Genomic DNA, 17,884 nt, shown 5'->3' with positions numbered 1-17,884 from the left:
TAATTCCAAAGAAGTAGAGAAGCTTATAAAATTCTCATGACAAATTCCTCCTCACCGGCTGAAGGCATAAAGCTTGCTTATGGGGGGAAATGGAGCATTACAAATTTGAGGTGTGGTCTGGGTTAACCAAGGTGCTTACAGAGTGAAACACCTCACAATCAGATAACCTCGTTATACACTTTCAGGTGAAACTGTATTTGGTGACATCAGTAGAATGTCCCTTGAATCATGGGACTGTCAGCAAGAAAAGCACACAGTGAAAGCTCAGTTAGAGTGGAATCAGGTGAAGAGCCATCAACGGAGAGTCAGGAGAAATGAATTATCATACCAGGTGTGGCAAAGCATGGGCCTGTGTGGACCGTCACTGTGCCTGTTTGCTCCCCTGAGATAAAAGTGGCATCTCTTAGTCTCCTCCACTTGTGGCATTTCGTGTGTGCATGTGGGTATGTGTTATAATGTTTATGGGAGAGGCAGGGCCTAACTCGTGCTACACCCTAGATTTTGTTTTACTCTTTCCCAACAGCAACACGTTTTCATGAAATTCTTAGTGTGTTGTCTTCACTTTTGAGTTTACAAGAGCAGGCTCCAGCCAAATGAAGAGCAACTCTACAAGCCTTCATTCAAGTGCTCATGTATTCATTGAACATGTGCTGATTGATTATTCCTCTGACCTTATCCAAGTCCACTTGCAGTTGTACATTCTCTGACCAATCAGAAGAGAATGTATATTTGAAGTTCAAGGACTTGCATTGGGGGAAAAGTGTGGGTCTCCATTTAGTTTCCAGCAACCTGTACATGGCTAAGGAGAGACCAATGCTGAGAGCTCTAGGAATGGGCCTGTTCTCTCCCTGGAGGATGTGTATTAGGCAGGGGTGGGGGGGATGTCACGTGGAGGGAAGGCCATGAAGACGCAGAAGTTATTAAGAAAACATTTAGGCTTAGGGTCTTTACTAGTTCAAAAATAAGCCCATAGTGGATTGGGAGGGAAATGGATTCAAGTAGACATGATGGGATAACTCAAAACACTTTTAGAACACAAACTTGCTTATTTCTTTACAGAAAATTTTCTCCAGAAAACTTTTGTAGTCAGATTCCTCAGCAAAGGCAACAAGAAATAAGATAAACCATAGAGGGCCTTTGTGTGTGTGTGTGTGTGTGTGTGCGCGCGCGTGTGTGTGTGTGTGTGTGTGTACAAAGTCCTGCGAACGTCAGTGTGACAACCTGGAAAAGACTAATTTTCCTTCCACAGCATATACTCTGACCCTCATTCAACTCACCAATCTCTGCAGTTCATGCAAAGGGATGTGAAGTATGGAGATATCATCCTGATTGCCCAAGGAAATGCATCTCTTCCGCCATACTCCCCACCAGTATGGACTGTGTAAACTTGGCTAAGTTACCTACCCTCTCTGGGCCTCAGTTTCTTCATTTGTAAAACAAAGATGGTAATTGTATGTAGTCTACAGGAGTAGGATGAGAATTCAATAAGATACTTCATGTAAATCATTTAGTACAGTGCCTGAATTTTAGAAAAGGTGAAAACAATGTTATCCCAGCAATAAATAGTATCACTATTATTATTTTTGCTATTAAAACTTTTATAGTGTTTTATACCCCCCACATCAATACACATCCCACCAAATTATTTACAGTTTGTATATACTTGTGAATTTCTTGTGTATTTACTTGTTGGGAATCTCCCACTAAATGGAGAACTCCATGAAGGCAAGGACCGGGCCTGTCTCCTTCATCACCCTATTCCCAGTTCTTTGCTGAGTACCTGGCTTACAACAGGTGACTGGTACACATCCTACTGGATGAATGAAGGGTTTGAAGCAGTGGTTCTCAACCCTATTTCCCACCAGAGTCATCTGGATAGCTTTAAAAATCATGACCTCCAGCCCCAGCTCCTGAAATTCTGATTTAATTGATCAAGATTGAGGTCCTGACATGAACAGTTTTTAAAAGCTCCCAGGGATTCTCCTAGGCGGCTTGAGTTGAGGCCACTTCAGTCTCAAAGATCATCCAGGCCAGTGATTTCCAAACTTTCAATTTCATTTTACAGTAAAAATATTTTTTTTCACTATAACCCCTTAGGTTGAAACCTAATGCATAAAAGAGAATGAAGCAGGGTGCCCCGGTAGAGCTGGGGAAGGTGGACCCTGAGGCTCTCCCTCTAGCCACTTGGCTCTGAGGTGGTTCACAAAGCCAGCAAGCACCTAGGGACACAACTTGCTGGCATTCAAAGCATCCTGCTCTGAATTCTACACGGTATCTTCCCACCACACAGCACTGCTGGCCGCACTGCAGCCCCGTGGAACATAAGGCAGTCGTCACCCTAAAACTTGTCCTAAGACAAACTGCAACTGTTTTCCTGTTATAGCCAAATCCAGGCACTCTCAGCCCTACATGAAAATCATATGCAGGCCTTGCAGAATAGGAGAGGGAAAATAACACCTAAAATATGTAAATAATTCAAGGCTGAGTTTATTCATGATGTTGTGTTTTCTCCAGGCAGTGGTTTGTATAATCTCTCTTACACTACCAGTCGGGCTGCCTCCATAGCATTTATTACTGCAGACAACCCGTTAGAAGCTGTTTTGATGCACCTACATTCTATTATGGAGGTAAGTTTTTGTAGCACACAGTGGTTTCTGCTGTTGACATCATAGGAGGAGGGTGGGGGAAAAAGACAGTTGAGAAAAGAATTGGGAACAGTCAGTCTGCCAGTCTAAGGAGGGCAAGAGAAATGCACCTATATACCTGTATAAAACATTCAGTTAGTTATCTGATAAACATACACACTCACACACATGCCTGCATAAGACAGAAAATGTTTATGGAACATCTACTAAGTTCCAGCTTACTCTTCTTGGTGATGGGGACATATTGGTGAATTAACTAAACAGAATCCCTGCCCTTATATAACATATTCTTGTTCCTGCCAACATGCTCCTGGTGAAATGATGTTACCACCACCTTTGTCTCCCCAAACAATGTTTAGCACAGTGTTGACAGAGGGTAGATACTCCTTATCTATTGAATGAATGAGTGAATCCAAGGTGAGGAATAAAATGAATTTATGTTGCAAGGTCACTTTTCAGTTACCTCTCTTCACAGTAATGCTACATAAGAAAAACTACACAAAGCCTCATACAATCATAAGTATTTATTGCTCATGTCTCTAGGATGTTAGGCTGGATGGCTCTGTTCATCTTTGCTTGGCTCACTTAAAGAGTTTGGCGATGGCTGGCTATCCACTAACCAGGTCAACCTCTTCTGGGACAAATGGGGTGATTCAGCTCTGCTCCATGGTCTCTCTTCAACCAGTAATCTACAGGATGTCCTTATGGGCATGTCAGGAAAAACAGAGAGTAAGTAGAAACTCACAGGCCTCTTGAAGTCTAGGCTTGAACCTGGGGAACCATTACTTCTAACGGATTTTATTGGCAAAAACAAGTCACAAGGCCAGCACAAATTCAAGGTGTAAACAATTCCATCTCTAGTGAGAGGATCTGCAAAATGACATTGTAAAGGACAAGGCTAAAAGGGTGAAGAATTGAAATCACCATTTCAACCTGCCATAGGCACCCAACAAATTAGCAAAAGCTATGCCTGAAACCAACCTCCTAAGAAAAGTCTACTGTCCTTTCCAGTAGTGCCCAGATACATTCTGACCCAGGCCCTGAACCAGGCTCCCTGGTAAGTTTAGGAAGAAAGTATGTATGCGTCGGAAAACAGTCCAATGTGTCCTGAGTATCCCCCCACCTTTGTCACTAGTCTCTTCACCTGGGCCCCACCTAGGTTTGGCACCAGCCTCTGATGCCCTCTCCTTAACCCCACTTATTCTTCTTGCACCCTTCTTAACCCATCACCTGAGGAGATAGGATGTGCTTATAGTAAAATAATGAGACAGAATTTTAGCTACAATGTATTGAGGGCTTACCAAGTCCCAGGTAAGAACTTTGCACATATTAGCTCATTTAATCCTTACAAAGACTCTATGAATTAGTTATAATTATCCCTTGTTTTACCATTAAAAAAAAGAAAAATACTAAGAGAGATAAAGTCATTGTCCAAGGTTTTACAGCTAGTAAATAATCAAGTAAGATTTCAAATCTAGTTTGTCTGAATCAGAGCTCATGTTTCTAACCACTAGTATGCACCCCGTTCCTTAAACCCAGAGGGTCTCCATCACTAAACCATGATACCCTGGCAATAATAACTACTTTCTTAAAACAAAAAAACATTATCTTCTGTCCTGCATCTTCTCATCAGACACTGGAAAGGAAGGATCCAAGTTCATATAGCTTCTTGGGTTATTTTCCTCTGGGGACAAGGGGTTTAGGGATGTGGGGACAGGTTGTTGAACTTTCCATCCTGTATAATTTCCACCAGCCCCCACTGGAATATCCCAGGCTTTGTTAGAGTGACTCTAAATGAGACCATAGATTTCATTCTTTGGGCCAGTTAGATTCCATGTAATGCATGGTGTAATTTGCTCGCTCACACTGGCACCAATAAGTCTTTGTGTAATTCCCTATAGCTGGTCAGAAAAAAAGGCTGGTTGTGAACCAGAGAGAAGGTATGAGAATCCCATCTATATTACTACGAAAGTATTGAGTTCCTACAGAAGTACCTTGATGTGGATCAATGGGTGTGTGTGGCCAGGGGCATGAATGGCAGCTCATTCCAAAGTCGAGCTATGGAAAGACACTGAGTTCCCCTAAATAGACTTTCTGTCCAATATCTACCTTCTTTAGGGTGTGTCCGGCAGCCTCCCTTCTCACCTCAATTTGACATTTACACACAAAGGGCAATGGACAAATGGAAACCTACCTCTGGAGCCATAGGTCTCCAGGTTTGTGATTGTTCCAATGCAGAACTCAAGTGAAAGCTGGATTCAAGATCATGGCTTAGATTGGAAGCCCTGAGAGGAGCATGCTCAGGGGTGCTAGAGAAGAAAGGAATATATACAACTGGTCAACAAAAAGACTTGATGCATTTAGCCAGCCGACAGTGTAGGTGAGAAAAACAGGCCTGCCTCACTCCACTGCTCAAAGAAGAGAATTCAGTGGGCACAGCTTGCATTGGGGAGGAAAGATAATCCTTAATAGGGGTTGCTTACTACATTAGAGAAAAATGTGGACGAGGGCATATTATGCCCCAGCACAAGGAAGAGTGGAGATTGAAACCCTGTCTTTAAGGCACAGTGACCTCGTCCACTAGTAAACATGCTTAGACAAGTCACACTGGCCATTTCTCTACCTGTGGGATAAAGTGAGTGAGGGATTAGGGAGAGGATTAGGGAAAGGATTAGGGAGAGAGGCATATTCCCACTTCTTAGTGTTCCTCACATGGGAAAATGGACAGAAGTCACTTAACCTTTGAAAAAGTATAAAGAAATGGACATCAGCATACCTTCTCTCTGTGGCCAAGTAGAGAGAGGCTAACTTTGAGGACTGGTCAAGAAAACAGCAGGGAATGTGAGAACATGGTCAGAGAGAAGCTAGAAAGATTGAGGGACAGCCAGTTCATTGTGGCCTTTGCCTCCTGGGAAGTCAACCTGTCTCTTAGGCACAGCTGTGGTGTGTGGATCAGAGTTGGGTCCATGAGAGAATACAGAGGCATTATCAGAGGATCAGAGTTGGGTCCATGAGAGAATACAGAGGTATTATCAGAGGAGCAGATGCTAAGTGGTTCTTAGAATGAGTCAGGAGCTGAGGTGTGAGCCAAGTGGGAGGCAGGGGACCATAAAAAGGAGGGAGGAGACCACCAGAGAGGACAAAAAGAAGGTGGTGGGAACTCACTCTGGACATGACCGCCTTCCCTTGCAGGCAGACTACTACCTCCCCCAGAGGGCTCAGACTAGGGTAGGATGGACAGTGTCCAAGGGAGGCTTAATGACATCTTCATTTTGGTTTCTTTGTTCTATAAAGGCTTGTACAACTGCATTAGTATGCTCAGGAAATGGCCTCCTTTTGTTGTGGCAGGTGCTGTAGGAATTCAGAGCAGCTGATGTTTTATCAAATCATGAGCCTGCAGGGAGCCCCGGGAGGTCAGAAAGCCCAGGCCCCTGCCCCTCACATCTGCTTCATCAGTTGAACGGTGCTGCAGCTCAGAAATATTTTTAAAATCCTGTTTACTGTATTTCATCTTCTTATTTCAAGAGTGATATAATTTCACTGGAGAAAATGGGGAGCATGGCAGTAAAGCACAGAGGGGAAAAACAATATAATTATCTCTAATCTGACCACCACCCAGTGGGAGCTGCTGTTAACATTTTGGTGGAGAACTTACTGCTCTCTTGCTCACTCTGTCTTGATCTCTCACCTGTGGGGTACAGGTATCCATGTATGTCTGTATGTGTGTTGTAAATATATAAAAAGTAAGTGGGACTTTTCTTATTACTCCAGAATTAGCAAATAAAAATGTGAACAGAGAAATAGTAAGTGCCACATAGTCTAAATAGAGCCAAACACCTCTCTCAAGCCTTACCAAGAAGTGGCTAAATTGGCATTGCTCCCATTAGCCATCACCTAACACCATCAGCACCTCCCTTCCCATCAATAAAGGAAGCCTGAAGAGAAAGGGGCAATATGACTGCTGAGTGGAAATGTTGGGCTCTAGCATATTCAAGAGCTAAATGGGGAGTCTGCGAGATATAGAAGGGACTTTCTAAGGAAATAACTCATAAATATTGAGAACACTTGCAAGAAGGGTCTACTAACACCACATTCCTTGGTTGGCCAACTCATGAGACAGCAGCTTTGTTGATTTGTTCTGTTCCTGTCTAAGTAGAAAAACAGAATAGTGAGAGAGCAGGGCAGAGAGAGGACATCTGTGGAGCAGCCCATTCCTCCAGTTGTCACAGCAAAGATGCATCAACTTACTGAAGGTCAAATGGACACTATAAAATATAGCTTTGACTCAACTTTCTAGCCCTCCACCCAAAAGAATGGGTTGCCAAGAAAGAGGACCTGAGAAGCAGGAGGCTGAGGGTGGACCTCCAAGGGGGGCATCTAAGAGAGAGTTGGAAGTTGTCAACTGGCATTAGGTTCTCAGAGGAACCTGAGAACATTGACAATGCACCCACCAGTAGTGAGCCATGAAGAGGGGACTCTGCCATGGAGAGGGCCCCTAGGTCCCATTAGTGTGAACCAAAGAAACCATAATAACCAACAGAGTGAACTGCAATAGCAGACAGCTCAGTACTCAGTGTTTGTCCTTGCCCTCTTTTTCCACCACTCCCCCCATACCAGCTGACCTGTTCCCTCTCTGAAGGAGCAAAGAGAACTCTTCTCAGGGAAATGAAGGAGGAAGAGTAAAGAGAAATCAGACAAGAAAAAGAAAAAAGGATCCAAACTGGAAAGGAAGAAGGAAAACTATCACTGATTGCAGATGACATGATACTGTATATAGAAAACCTAAAGACTCCACCAAAAAACTATTAGAACTAATAAATGAATTCAATAAAGTTGCAGGATACAAAATTAATGTGTTGAATTTCTATACACTAATAACTATCAGAAAGAAAAATTTGAAAACCAGTCCCCTTTACAATTACATCAAAAAGAAAGAAAAAAAATACACAGGAATAAACCTAACCAAGAAGGTGAAAGACCTGTACTCTGAAAACTATAAGAAATTGATGAAACAAATTGAAGATTACACAGATTGAAAGATATATTGTCCTTGTGGATCGAAATAATTAATATTGTTAAAATGTCCATACTATCCAAGGCAATCTACAGATTCAACACCATTTCTATGAAAATACCAATGGCCTTTTTCACAGAACAAATAATCCTAAAATTTCTATGGAACCACAAAAGAGTCCAAATAGCCAAAGCAATCTTAAGAAAGAAAAAGAAATCTGGTGGTAACATGCATCCTGATTTCAAACTATATTACAAAGCTACAGTTATCAAAAGAGTATGGTTCTGGCACTAAAAGAGACACATATATAAATGGAACAAAGTAGAAAGTCCAGAAGTAAACCCATATTTATATGGTCAGTTAATCTATAACAAAGGAAGCAAGAATATACAATGGGGGGAAAAATCCTCTTTAATAAATGATGTTGGGAAAACAGGACAGCTACATGCAAAATAATGAACTAGACCAGTTTCTCATACCATATACAAAAAATAAACTCAGAATGGATAAAGTCTTAAATGTAAGACGTGAAACCATAAATTTCTGGAAGGAAATATAGGCAGTATGTTTTTTGATGTTGATCTTAGCGATATTTTTTGGATCTGTCTTCTCTGTCAAGGGCAACAAAAGCAAAAATAAACAAATGGGACTACATCAAACTAAAAAGCTTTTGCACAGTGAAGGAAACCATCAACAAAATGAAAAGGCAGTCGAATGAATAAGAGAATATATTTGCAATTGACATGTCCAATAAGGCATTAATACCCAAAATATATAAAGAACTTATATACTTTTGACATAAATTGCAGCAATTTTTGATCCATCTCCTAAAGCAAAGGAAACAAAAGTAAAAATAAACAAATGAGATATAATTAAGCTTAAAAACTTTTGCACAGCAAAGGAAACCATCAACAAAATGAAAAGACAACCTACTGCATGGGAGAAGATATTTGCAAGTGATATGACCAATAGGGGTTAATATACATACATAACATACATACATAAATAACTTATACAACTCAGCATCAAAAATGAAATAAAAGCAACCTTATTAAAAAGAACTGAATAGCTATTTTTTCCAAAGAGGAAATACAGATAGTCAACAGGCGCATGAAAAATGCTTAACTTTGTTAATCATCAGGGAAATGCAAATCAAAACTACAATGAAATATCACCTCACATCTGTCAGAATGGCTATCATTGGAAAGATAAGAAATAACAAGTGTTGGTGAAGATGTGGAGGAAAGGGAACTCTCATACACTGTTGACGGGATTGTAAATTGATACAGCCACTATGGAAAACAGTACGGAGGCTCCTCAAAAAATTAAAAGTAGAACTACCATATGATCCAGCAATTTCAACTCTGGGTACTTACCTGAGGAAAACAAAAACACTAATTTGAAAAGATATATGCACTCTTATGTTCATTGCAGCATTGTTTACAATAGCCAAGATATGGAAACAACCTAAGTGTCGATGGCTGAATGGATAAAGAAGATGTGGTATATGTATACAAAGAATACTACTCAGCCATTAAAAAAAGAAGGAAATTTTGCCATTTATAAAAACATGCATGGAACTTGAGGGCATTATGCTAAGTAAAATAAGTCAGACCGAGAAAGACAAATACTATATGTTATCACTTACATGTGGAATCTAAAAATTTAAACAAACAAATAAATATAACAAAACAGAAACAGACTCACGGATACAGAGAACAAACTAGTGGTTATCAGTGAGGAAAGGGAAAAGGGGAGGGGCAAGATATGGGTAGAGGATTAAGAGGTACAAAATACTATGAATAAAATAAATAAAATAAGGATACACTACAGGGATATTGACAGGGGATAGAGTCAATATTTTATAATAACTTTAGAGCATAATCTATAAAAATATTGAATCATGATGTTGTACACCTGAAACTAATATAACATTGTAAGTCAACTATACAACTCTCTCTCTTAAATTAATTAATTTTAAAAAAGAGCAGGCTAGGTCCTTCCACTCACACTGCCCCAAGTCTCAAGCCTGGATAGCACTGAAGGAAGAAGAGAAGATGAGGATGATTCTTTAAACTAGAAAAACTCATTATAACAAAAGGGAATAGGAAATTATGGAATCTGCTACCCCTTGGATAAGAGAGATTTGACACACATCATTGGGAAGCATAACTGAGGGCACAGTGGCTAGAGGGAAAATCCTTTGATGTTTGTAACGCAGCAAGTTGGTATGCTTCCATAAACCTAAAACACAGGCACATACACATGTATATCTATATATATATAGTATATATAATATATATATTATATATATGAAATATATATATAGTATATATAATATATATTATATATATGAAATATATATAGTATATATAATATATATATTATATATATGAAATATATATATAATGGATATATATATATGAAATATATATATAATATATATAATGGATATATATATATATATATATATATATATATACATACACACATACATAATCTGGACAAAGCAAAATACAGCAAAAAGCAACTTAATTTTTTCAACACCCCCTACCATTTTTCCCTGATCTTGTGACCCTCCCTTCCCAACACCTGTGAAATCTCATGCAGTTTTCATCATTTCTCTACTCACTTTCACATGTAACAAAATTCAGTCTAGCCTCATACAATGTTTCATGTAATTTAAAGTTTCTCTCCTCCCTGCAGCTCACACCTGCCTCCAGCTGGGAAACCTGGATGAGGAAGGACATAGTGGTTACAAGGTCAGTTTCTTCACTCTGACTTGCTACCTTGATCTCATTCTCTCTCACTTTCTAACTGCTGTTTAGGACCCTATAAAGAGATTAGAGGGTTGGTGGCTTTATTTGTCAACTTAGCTAAGTGGAAAGCCAATTTCCAAAATTCGTGTGAGGTTGGAGAGCTATAAGAGAAACGTACATGAGATATATTGGTTTGGCCAAAAGTTCATTCAGGTTTTTCCATAACATCATAAGGAAAACCCAGACAAACTTTTTGGCCAACCCAATAAAAGGCTGCAGTGAAGCATCGACCAATTTTGTTCCTTGAAGTTTGGGCACAGAGGACTATGGGAGCTTGCACACATTGTCACTGCAGCTCACCTTGTTGGTGTGAAGCAGAACCAGGGCCTGCAGCTCCTCTAGCTCCCTGGATTTCTTCCTTCAGCTTGTCTAAGTCCTGAATAAGAAGAATTCACAACTCCATGGCAAATTTTCTCCAAATGTTCTATGTCCCTATCTTTGTCTTTGGTTTTCTCCAAACATGCTGAGTTCTTCAGGTTGAAGGGTGTCTACATGAAAACACAATGCTATTCTCAAAGGATTTTTTAAACCTACGTATAATTGGCCATAAAGCATCCCAGAGCCCTCCGGAATAAATGTTAATAAGCATAATGTAAATAGAATTGATGGCCTCGAGTGTGTACCTTTCTACACTAATCTTTAGGAATGATAGTGGGGAAGCACAAACCTCCTTCAACAGTTACCACACAATCATGATTAATGTTAACAATAACAGCTATCAATGATTGATCAATTATTCAAGCTAGACATGGTTTTACCATTTAACTCTTACTACCAACAGCATTCTGTGAGAGGTGCTTTTAATATCTGCACCCTACAGATGAAGAAACAGGATCAGGACAGTTTAATGACTTTCCCAAGAGTCCCCAGATGGTAAATGATGGATCCTGCTCTTGCCCTGACTCCAGAATCCACACTCTTATCTGCATTTTATGCCTCAAACCCCATCTTGCTGGCAGACAAGAGTAAAAACAGTATTGGCTATCATTCATTAAATCCTGCTGATTACGCCTTATCATCCTTGGTGCTTATAGATGTGTGCAATGATAATTTATATCACACTAGCATACAAGAAATACCATATCATTTTGTTTGTCTAAATCAAGTGAAGCCTACCTGGGAGCCCCCAATGGACAGAGTGGCAGGAAGCTCAACAGCAGTTATTATTGGGGAGCCCTCCTCTTCTCTAATGCTGTACATGTGCCTTATCATACTTCTTGGTCTAGAACATTTGGGGATGGGCCCTCTAGTCTTCACTCTGTCTGTGTCATCCCTAAACTGTGCTGACCTCCCTAGGGGCCATTTCCAAGCCTCTGCCATTTCCAGAAGCCCCAAAATCCTTTTCTTCTCCAAGTCAGAGAAATACCCAGTGCCAGTGTATAAGCCAGTGTTTAGAGTCATCCTTCTGGGGCTAGTGCTTAAGAACAATAACTTTCCACTTTAAGGATCTCTGAGAGAAGCTTTAGGAGGTTGGACACACCAAGGGACTCTTCAGTCAACCATGGATAGAGAAAGGAAAAAAATATGTGTTGAGCAGCTACACTGTGCCAGACACTTTGCCATATCTTGGTCTATTTCCCCTACAACTGCAAGGTAGAAATTATTATAATTGGTTTTTAAGATGAAAAAACAAATGATCAGAGAAAAGTCCCCAAATCATACAGCTATTTCATTCTTGGGAGATGGCCTGGGGAAATCCTGTAGCTCGTCTTAATAATAATTACCATTTCTTGAGCTCTCACTCTGTACCAAGGCATTGCACCAAGCACTTTATATCCACCGGTTCCCATAACAACTCTATAACTTATTTCTTTATCTCAACCTAAGTTATAAGAATCACTGGAGCTGAGAGAGGCCAAGTTGTTTGCCCAAGGTTGTCACACATCTGGGGCATGTTGGAGCCTGGATGTGAAGTTGCTGTATTAAATCCAAAGTCTGAGTTTCCCCAGTGCACATCACAGCTTTCCTGAAGCCTTTAACATGGAGGTGCAGCCCCAGTGGGGCTGGGGCATTGTGGGAAGGGTGAATGGATAAAGTAAGCAGGGAGGAAGAGCAAGGAGAACTGACTGGTGTCCTGATGCTCGCTCGGCCTTCCCACTGAGTATCTCACAGGAGTGAATCACAGAGCAAAAGGGCAGAGGTGTTGCTTACATGTTTCACAAACCACACACTACAGAAGGAGAAAAATTATTAGTCATCTGTGAGCTTTGTGATGCTGGTGGCTTAGTCATTCAATAAGTATTCTAGATCACATATTCCTAATCCTCTAAGTAGAGCCTCAAGCCACCTATAGAATCCTTAAACAAGCACCAACTTCTCAGATTCCCCTGGGGCAGGGGGTGGCTGCAGACACACTCTGCAGAAGCTGTGAATTCTTCTTATTAAAAGATGAAAACATTTTGGTCAATAACATTGTGAGAAGTTGCTCAGCAGAATGCACAGGATTTCCTTCCCTGTTTTCAACAAAGTTCCTTTCCAGCAAGACAGATACTCCAATCAGTTTTAAGTCTCCCTTAGGGCACAGTGATTTCAATCTCAGCTATGTTTACTTGAGATTTATGAGAGATCCTATATATGTGAAAGAGATAGGAAAAGAAAATACAACAGGCATATAAATGGGTAAGGATACCCAAAAAAGCACTGGAGTTGATGTGAGACAGAAAAGCACATATAGCCTTTAATCTGGTAGCACCACTCCTGGAAATTCATCCTATAGATATCATTTAAACTGTATGAAAAACTTTAAGCACATAGATACTAATCAAAATGTTACTTATCAACATCAAAACCTGCATATGAAACTCCAACACCTGCATATGAAACTCCAAGGTCTTGTTTAGGTAAAGTGTGCTATGTCCAATCAGTGGGTTATAGCCTTTAAAGGGTATGTTTTTAAAGGCCTTATAAAATGTAAAAAAAAAAAAAAAAAGTTACTGAACAACCCCATCTTTTGAAGGGAAGGAAAAAAAGACTGAAAGGAAATAGACCCAATGTGCACAGTAGTTGCTTTGGAAAGTGACTCAAAGGTCAACTCTTTTTCTTTCTATTTTTGGGCATTTTCCAAAATGTTTATAAAGAGCACATAGTGCTCTTACAATGGAGAAAAACAATAAAAAAAACACTGATGTATTATTTGATTATTCTTATTAACTCAGTTCTACCTATAATTAATCCATATTACAGTTGGTGACAGCAATAATGCAAGTGTTTAAGAATGAACCCTGTTGGCATAGCTTGGTATTCCAAGCCTCACTTCATCTTATCAAGTCTACCTACCAATCCAAACTTCTCTCTTGTTATGCACAATGACACAGTAGTCTTTGCAGAACCTGACCTGGCCTTTCTGTCTCCCTGTTTTGGTTGTACCAATTCCTCTTCCCAATGTGCCTCGCCTCCTTTACTCCATCTCTCTCTCTGGCAGCTAATATCAAAGAGCTCAGCCCAAACATCATGCCTTCATGAGTGACCTAAAGCATCTAATTGTGCCAGCTAGCTCAGTGCCTGGCACATAGAAATCACTTGGTTATTGGATTAAAACAGGTACTATTTGGGATGATAGCAGACTATGACAGATAAGAACCCATTGCTATATGATTTTAGATAACTTGTCTCCATAAGAAAACACAAATTAAGAAGGTAGTCAAAAAAAGAAAACATTCTTCCTGCATAGGAGAAGAGCTTTATCAACTTTGATCAGAAAGAGGCTTTGGAAAACCACCTGCAGGCAACACTGGAAATCTTCCCATACAGAGCAAAGAATAGCAGAAAATAATATGGACATTTTCCTCATCCTCTCCCTCCCCTATTTCAAAAGGAGGATTTGGCTGTGTTTTTAAATAGGCTTTTGCAGTTTTTCAAGAATCAGCTAGATACCAGTGCATCTCCACAGCTGAATAAGCACAATTACGATGAAAGATATATCCTGGGGGCAGCATAAACTGTGATCCAGCTGCCCCTCAAGTTGTGTAACTTCTCTTGTTTGCTGACAACAGAGGAGGGAGCAGAATGTCCCTGTATCCTACATCATGCAGGGTTAGCAGCCTCAAAGTTCATTTTAAAAGGAGAGCCACGATGCCTAGGAACCTTCCTGAATTTCATCTGGATCTTGTTTACTCAGAAAATCCATGATTCTAATGATAGCAAAGATTCTTTGGCTCAGCTTTTATAGAGAAACCAGCCTGATCCACAGGCAAACAAAGAAATCCTTTTCTTTCAATCTGCAAAACTAGATGCAACTCTTTAGCATAAAGTAGTCACTCAGACAAACAAAATAAAATATTATACCTGCTGTATCATCTTATTGTTAGATGGTTCTAAGGGAAGGGTGCTTAATGGAATAATGTTTCGAGGAGAGACCCAGGAGAAGGTTGAGCATAGCATTTGCAGAATATCTTTTGGTTCAGTGAAAAGCAGGATGCTCGACAAATTTTCTTCCAAATCTATTAAATTATACATTCATTTAGCAAACACTCAACAGTAAACTACTTTTCATTTGCTTTTTCATTTATTCATTCAATAAACATTCACTGAGCACAGAATGGATACCATGTATTGTCCTGTGTGTTATGAAGAATATAAATAGTAAATGGGAACATTTGTTGAGTGATTACAATATGCCAGGAAGAGCTAAGATCACACAGCTGGTCAGTAGAAACTCTCAGTTTGTATCTAGGATCCTGACCTACAACCCATACCCCCTGACCATATGCTATATTGTCTTCCAAAGATGTTAGATATCCAGATGTTAAGATGCAAGTCTTGACCTCAAGAAGCTTAGATTTTAGGAAAGCTGAGTCCTATAAGTACTTTAAGAGAGACTCAGGAACAACTACCAAGAACATGTGGAGAAAGAAGAAACTACTTCTTTACTGGAGAAAGAGAGAAGTCTCCTTAGAAATAGTGGAATTTGAGGTTACTCTTAATGGACAAGTAGAATTTGAATAAGCAACACTGGGAAAAGGTATTCTAAGCTAAGGGAACATCAGCAAATTACAAAGGAAGGAAAACAGGAGATGTGGAAGAGGGCTCGTTGCTCAGTTTGCTTGGAGCATCAATGTCTGTGAAGAGCAATATGTGGGGAAAGAACAGGAGGTTAAGGCAAGTGTGTATGTGAAATTTGCCTTTTCTGGGTATCTTCCCAGATAACATTCATTCTGCTAAAATATATTCTGCAAGCAGTTATTGACCCCTACTGACGGTATTTGCTTCTTTAGGATGAGTAATAAGGTATTACTCTAAAAATTCCATGAGAAAGTTTTCCATTTTAAAAGTTAGCTAACAGACTCAAGCAAGACAGTTATGCTGGAGTTTCTAAGTCCTTCTGTCCATCCTGGGAACCTGTTAATATGATAACAGTTCTGCAAGTCTGGAAAAGAAATTTGAAGAAAGGCTCCTTTTTCACTGAAAAATTTGCCTACAGGGTCTGACCTAGTGGAAGTAACTGTTGGGTTCCTTCTCAGAACAGAGAAGGAAAATTGTGCTGTCCACGCCTAATATCCAGCCTACTGCCTCTTGCTTTGTGCTCATCAAGCAACGTTCAGAGACCAATTTGACCCTCCTGGAACATCTGTGTTGGACAGGGGAAACATGCTCAGAGAATCAGTGTTTTATTTATCAATACACATGAGAGAATTGTCCTTTGAGTTTGTTCAGCATGGGTCAGTCCCCTCCTGGCACCATTCTATCCAATCTTTGCTCCAACTTAAAGGGAGGGAAGCAGACTTTATATGGGGAAAGAATGCACATCGAGTTATATGATCAATAATTATGTTCACTCTGTATAAGAGAAGACTAAAGAGGGGAGGGGGCAAGAGGTAACTTCAAATGTTTAAAATATGATGATATGTAAAGAAGGAGTCCATGTGACTCTAAGAGACAGAACTTCAGATAATAGGTGGACTGAAATTTGGATGGTTATGTACTAGGCATTGATAAATAATTATATATGCAATCTTATCTAATTATTACAAAAACTCTACACTATTATGGGTATTAATATTCTCATTTTTTTCAACTAAAACTTCACATTATTCAGGAGTCTCAGAAAGATTGAGAAACTCACTTGAAGTCCCACAGGTAACAAGTGATGGAGTTGGAACTCAAACCCATATCAGCCTAACTCTGTCCTCCAGCTCCCCAGGTTGTGCCCTCACTATAACATGCCTTAAGGCTCTTTTCTGTAAATAACAATAGGGAATAAACAGGAAGGAACTACAGAGAGGAAAATTTTAGATCAACATAAGTAACTCTGTCACACTTAACTGAATGCCTTTGGGCAGGAATATGTCCACTCTCTAGATCTCAGATTCCCCTTCCAATAACCAGAGTAGTACACATGAGCCCATTACATCGTTTCTTGCAGTAGCTCTTCATAATCTATAATATGCTCTTGAATAGAGACCTACCTTCCTAGTAGTTCTCCATGATCTATAAACATACCCTACTGGATAAATAGAGAAGACTTGAGTAGCTCTCCATATCTGCAAGACCCTACTGGGATAAACAGAATCCTCTCTACAAGGCATTCAAACATCTTCATGATCCAGCTCCTACCCATCTCTCCTCACTCACCTTCCACCCATTCTGGACACTTGTCTTCTCTTCCAGCTCCCCCAGATCACTCACTAGTCTCTAAATGCAGGGCCACACCTCTCAGGCTTCAGACATCTTACTCCTTCCACTTGGATAAAACTAGGCAGTTGGCCTTCCTACAAGCTGATATTCCTTTTTTTTTTTCCTTTAAATATTTTCAGGTGAAGTTTTATTTTTTCTTAATTTATTTATTTTTGGCTGTGTTGGGTCTTCGTTGCTGCGCGGGCTTTCTCTAGTTGTGGTGAGCAGGGACTACTCTTTGTTGCAGTGCGCGGGCTTCTCATTGTGGTGGCTTCTCTTGTTACAGAGCACAGGCTTTAGGCGCATGGGCTTCAGTAGTTGTGGCATGCGGGCTCGGTAGTTGTTGCACAGGGGCTTAGCTTCTCCGCAGCATGTGGGATCTTCCCAGACAAGGGTCTGAACCCATGTCCCCTGCATTGGCAGGCAGATTCTTAACTACTGCACCACCAGGGAAGCCCCAAGCTGATATTCTTAAACATTTTTCAATATTTATTGGCATCGGTGGAGAGAAAATACTTTTCTATCAGTTAAGATGTAAAGTACATTCTTCTTTAGGTCAGTTAATAATGTATCATTTACCATTTCACCTTCTTCTTTAAACTCCTTTAAAACAAAATGCCACTCTTGTAAGTATATGAGTGAGTGACCAAGGTGAATCTACTCAATATTTCATAGAGAAGAGGGAGGAGGGCATTTATATCGCACAGAACATAGCATGTTATGGGAAACAGCACCATGCTACAAGTCTTGGCTTAGAGGCATCTTTTCTTAGCCACAGTAGGACTGGGTCTTCT

General features: G+C 40.1%; 1 protein-coding gene across 1 annotated transcript in view; it reads right to left on the bottom strand.

Moving 5' to 3' along the window:
* Window positions 1-17,884, bottom strand: part of LOC307185477 (uncharacterized protein) — a gene marked incomplete at its 3' end in the record, with an annotated part of 156,211 nt that overhangs the window by 23,953 nt on the left and 114,374 nt on the right. Inside the window, exon 5 of the mRNA XM_079919804.1 lies at window positions 10,779-10,854. Within this exon, the coding sequence (XP_079775930.1) occupies window positions 10,779-10,854 (76 nt within the window). The remainder of the gene's footprint in view (window positions 1-10,778; window positions 10,855-17,884) is intronic.

This window comes from Stenella coeruleoalba (genome assembly GCF_951394435.1).
Source record: "Stenella coeruleoalba genome assembly, chromosome: 4".
NCBI lineage: Eukaryota > Metazoa > Chordata > Mammalia > Artiodactyla > Delphinidae > Stenella > Stenella coeruleoalba.
This window is presented reverse-complemented; position numbering and strand designations above follow the sequence as displayed.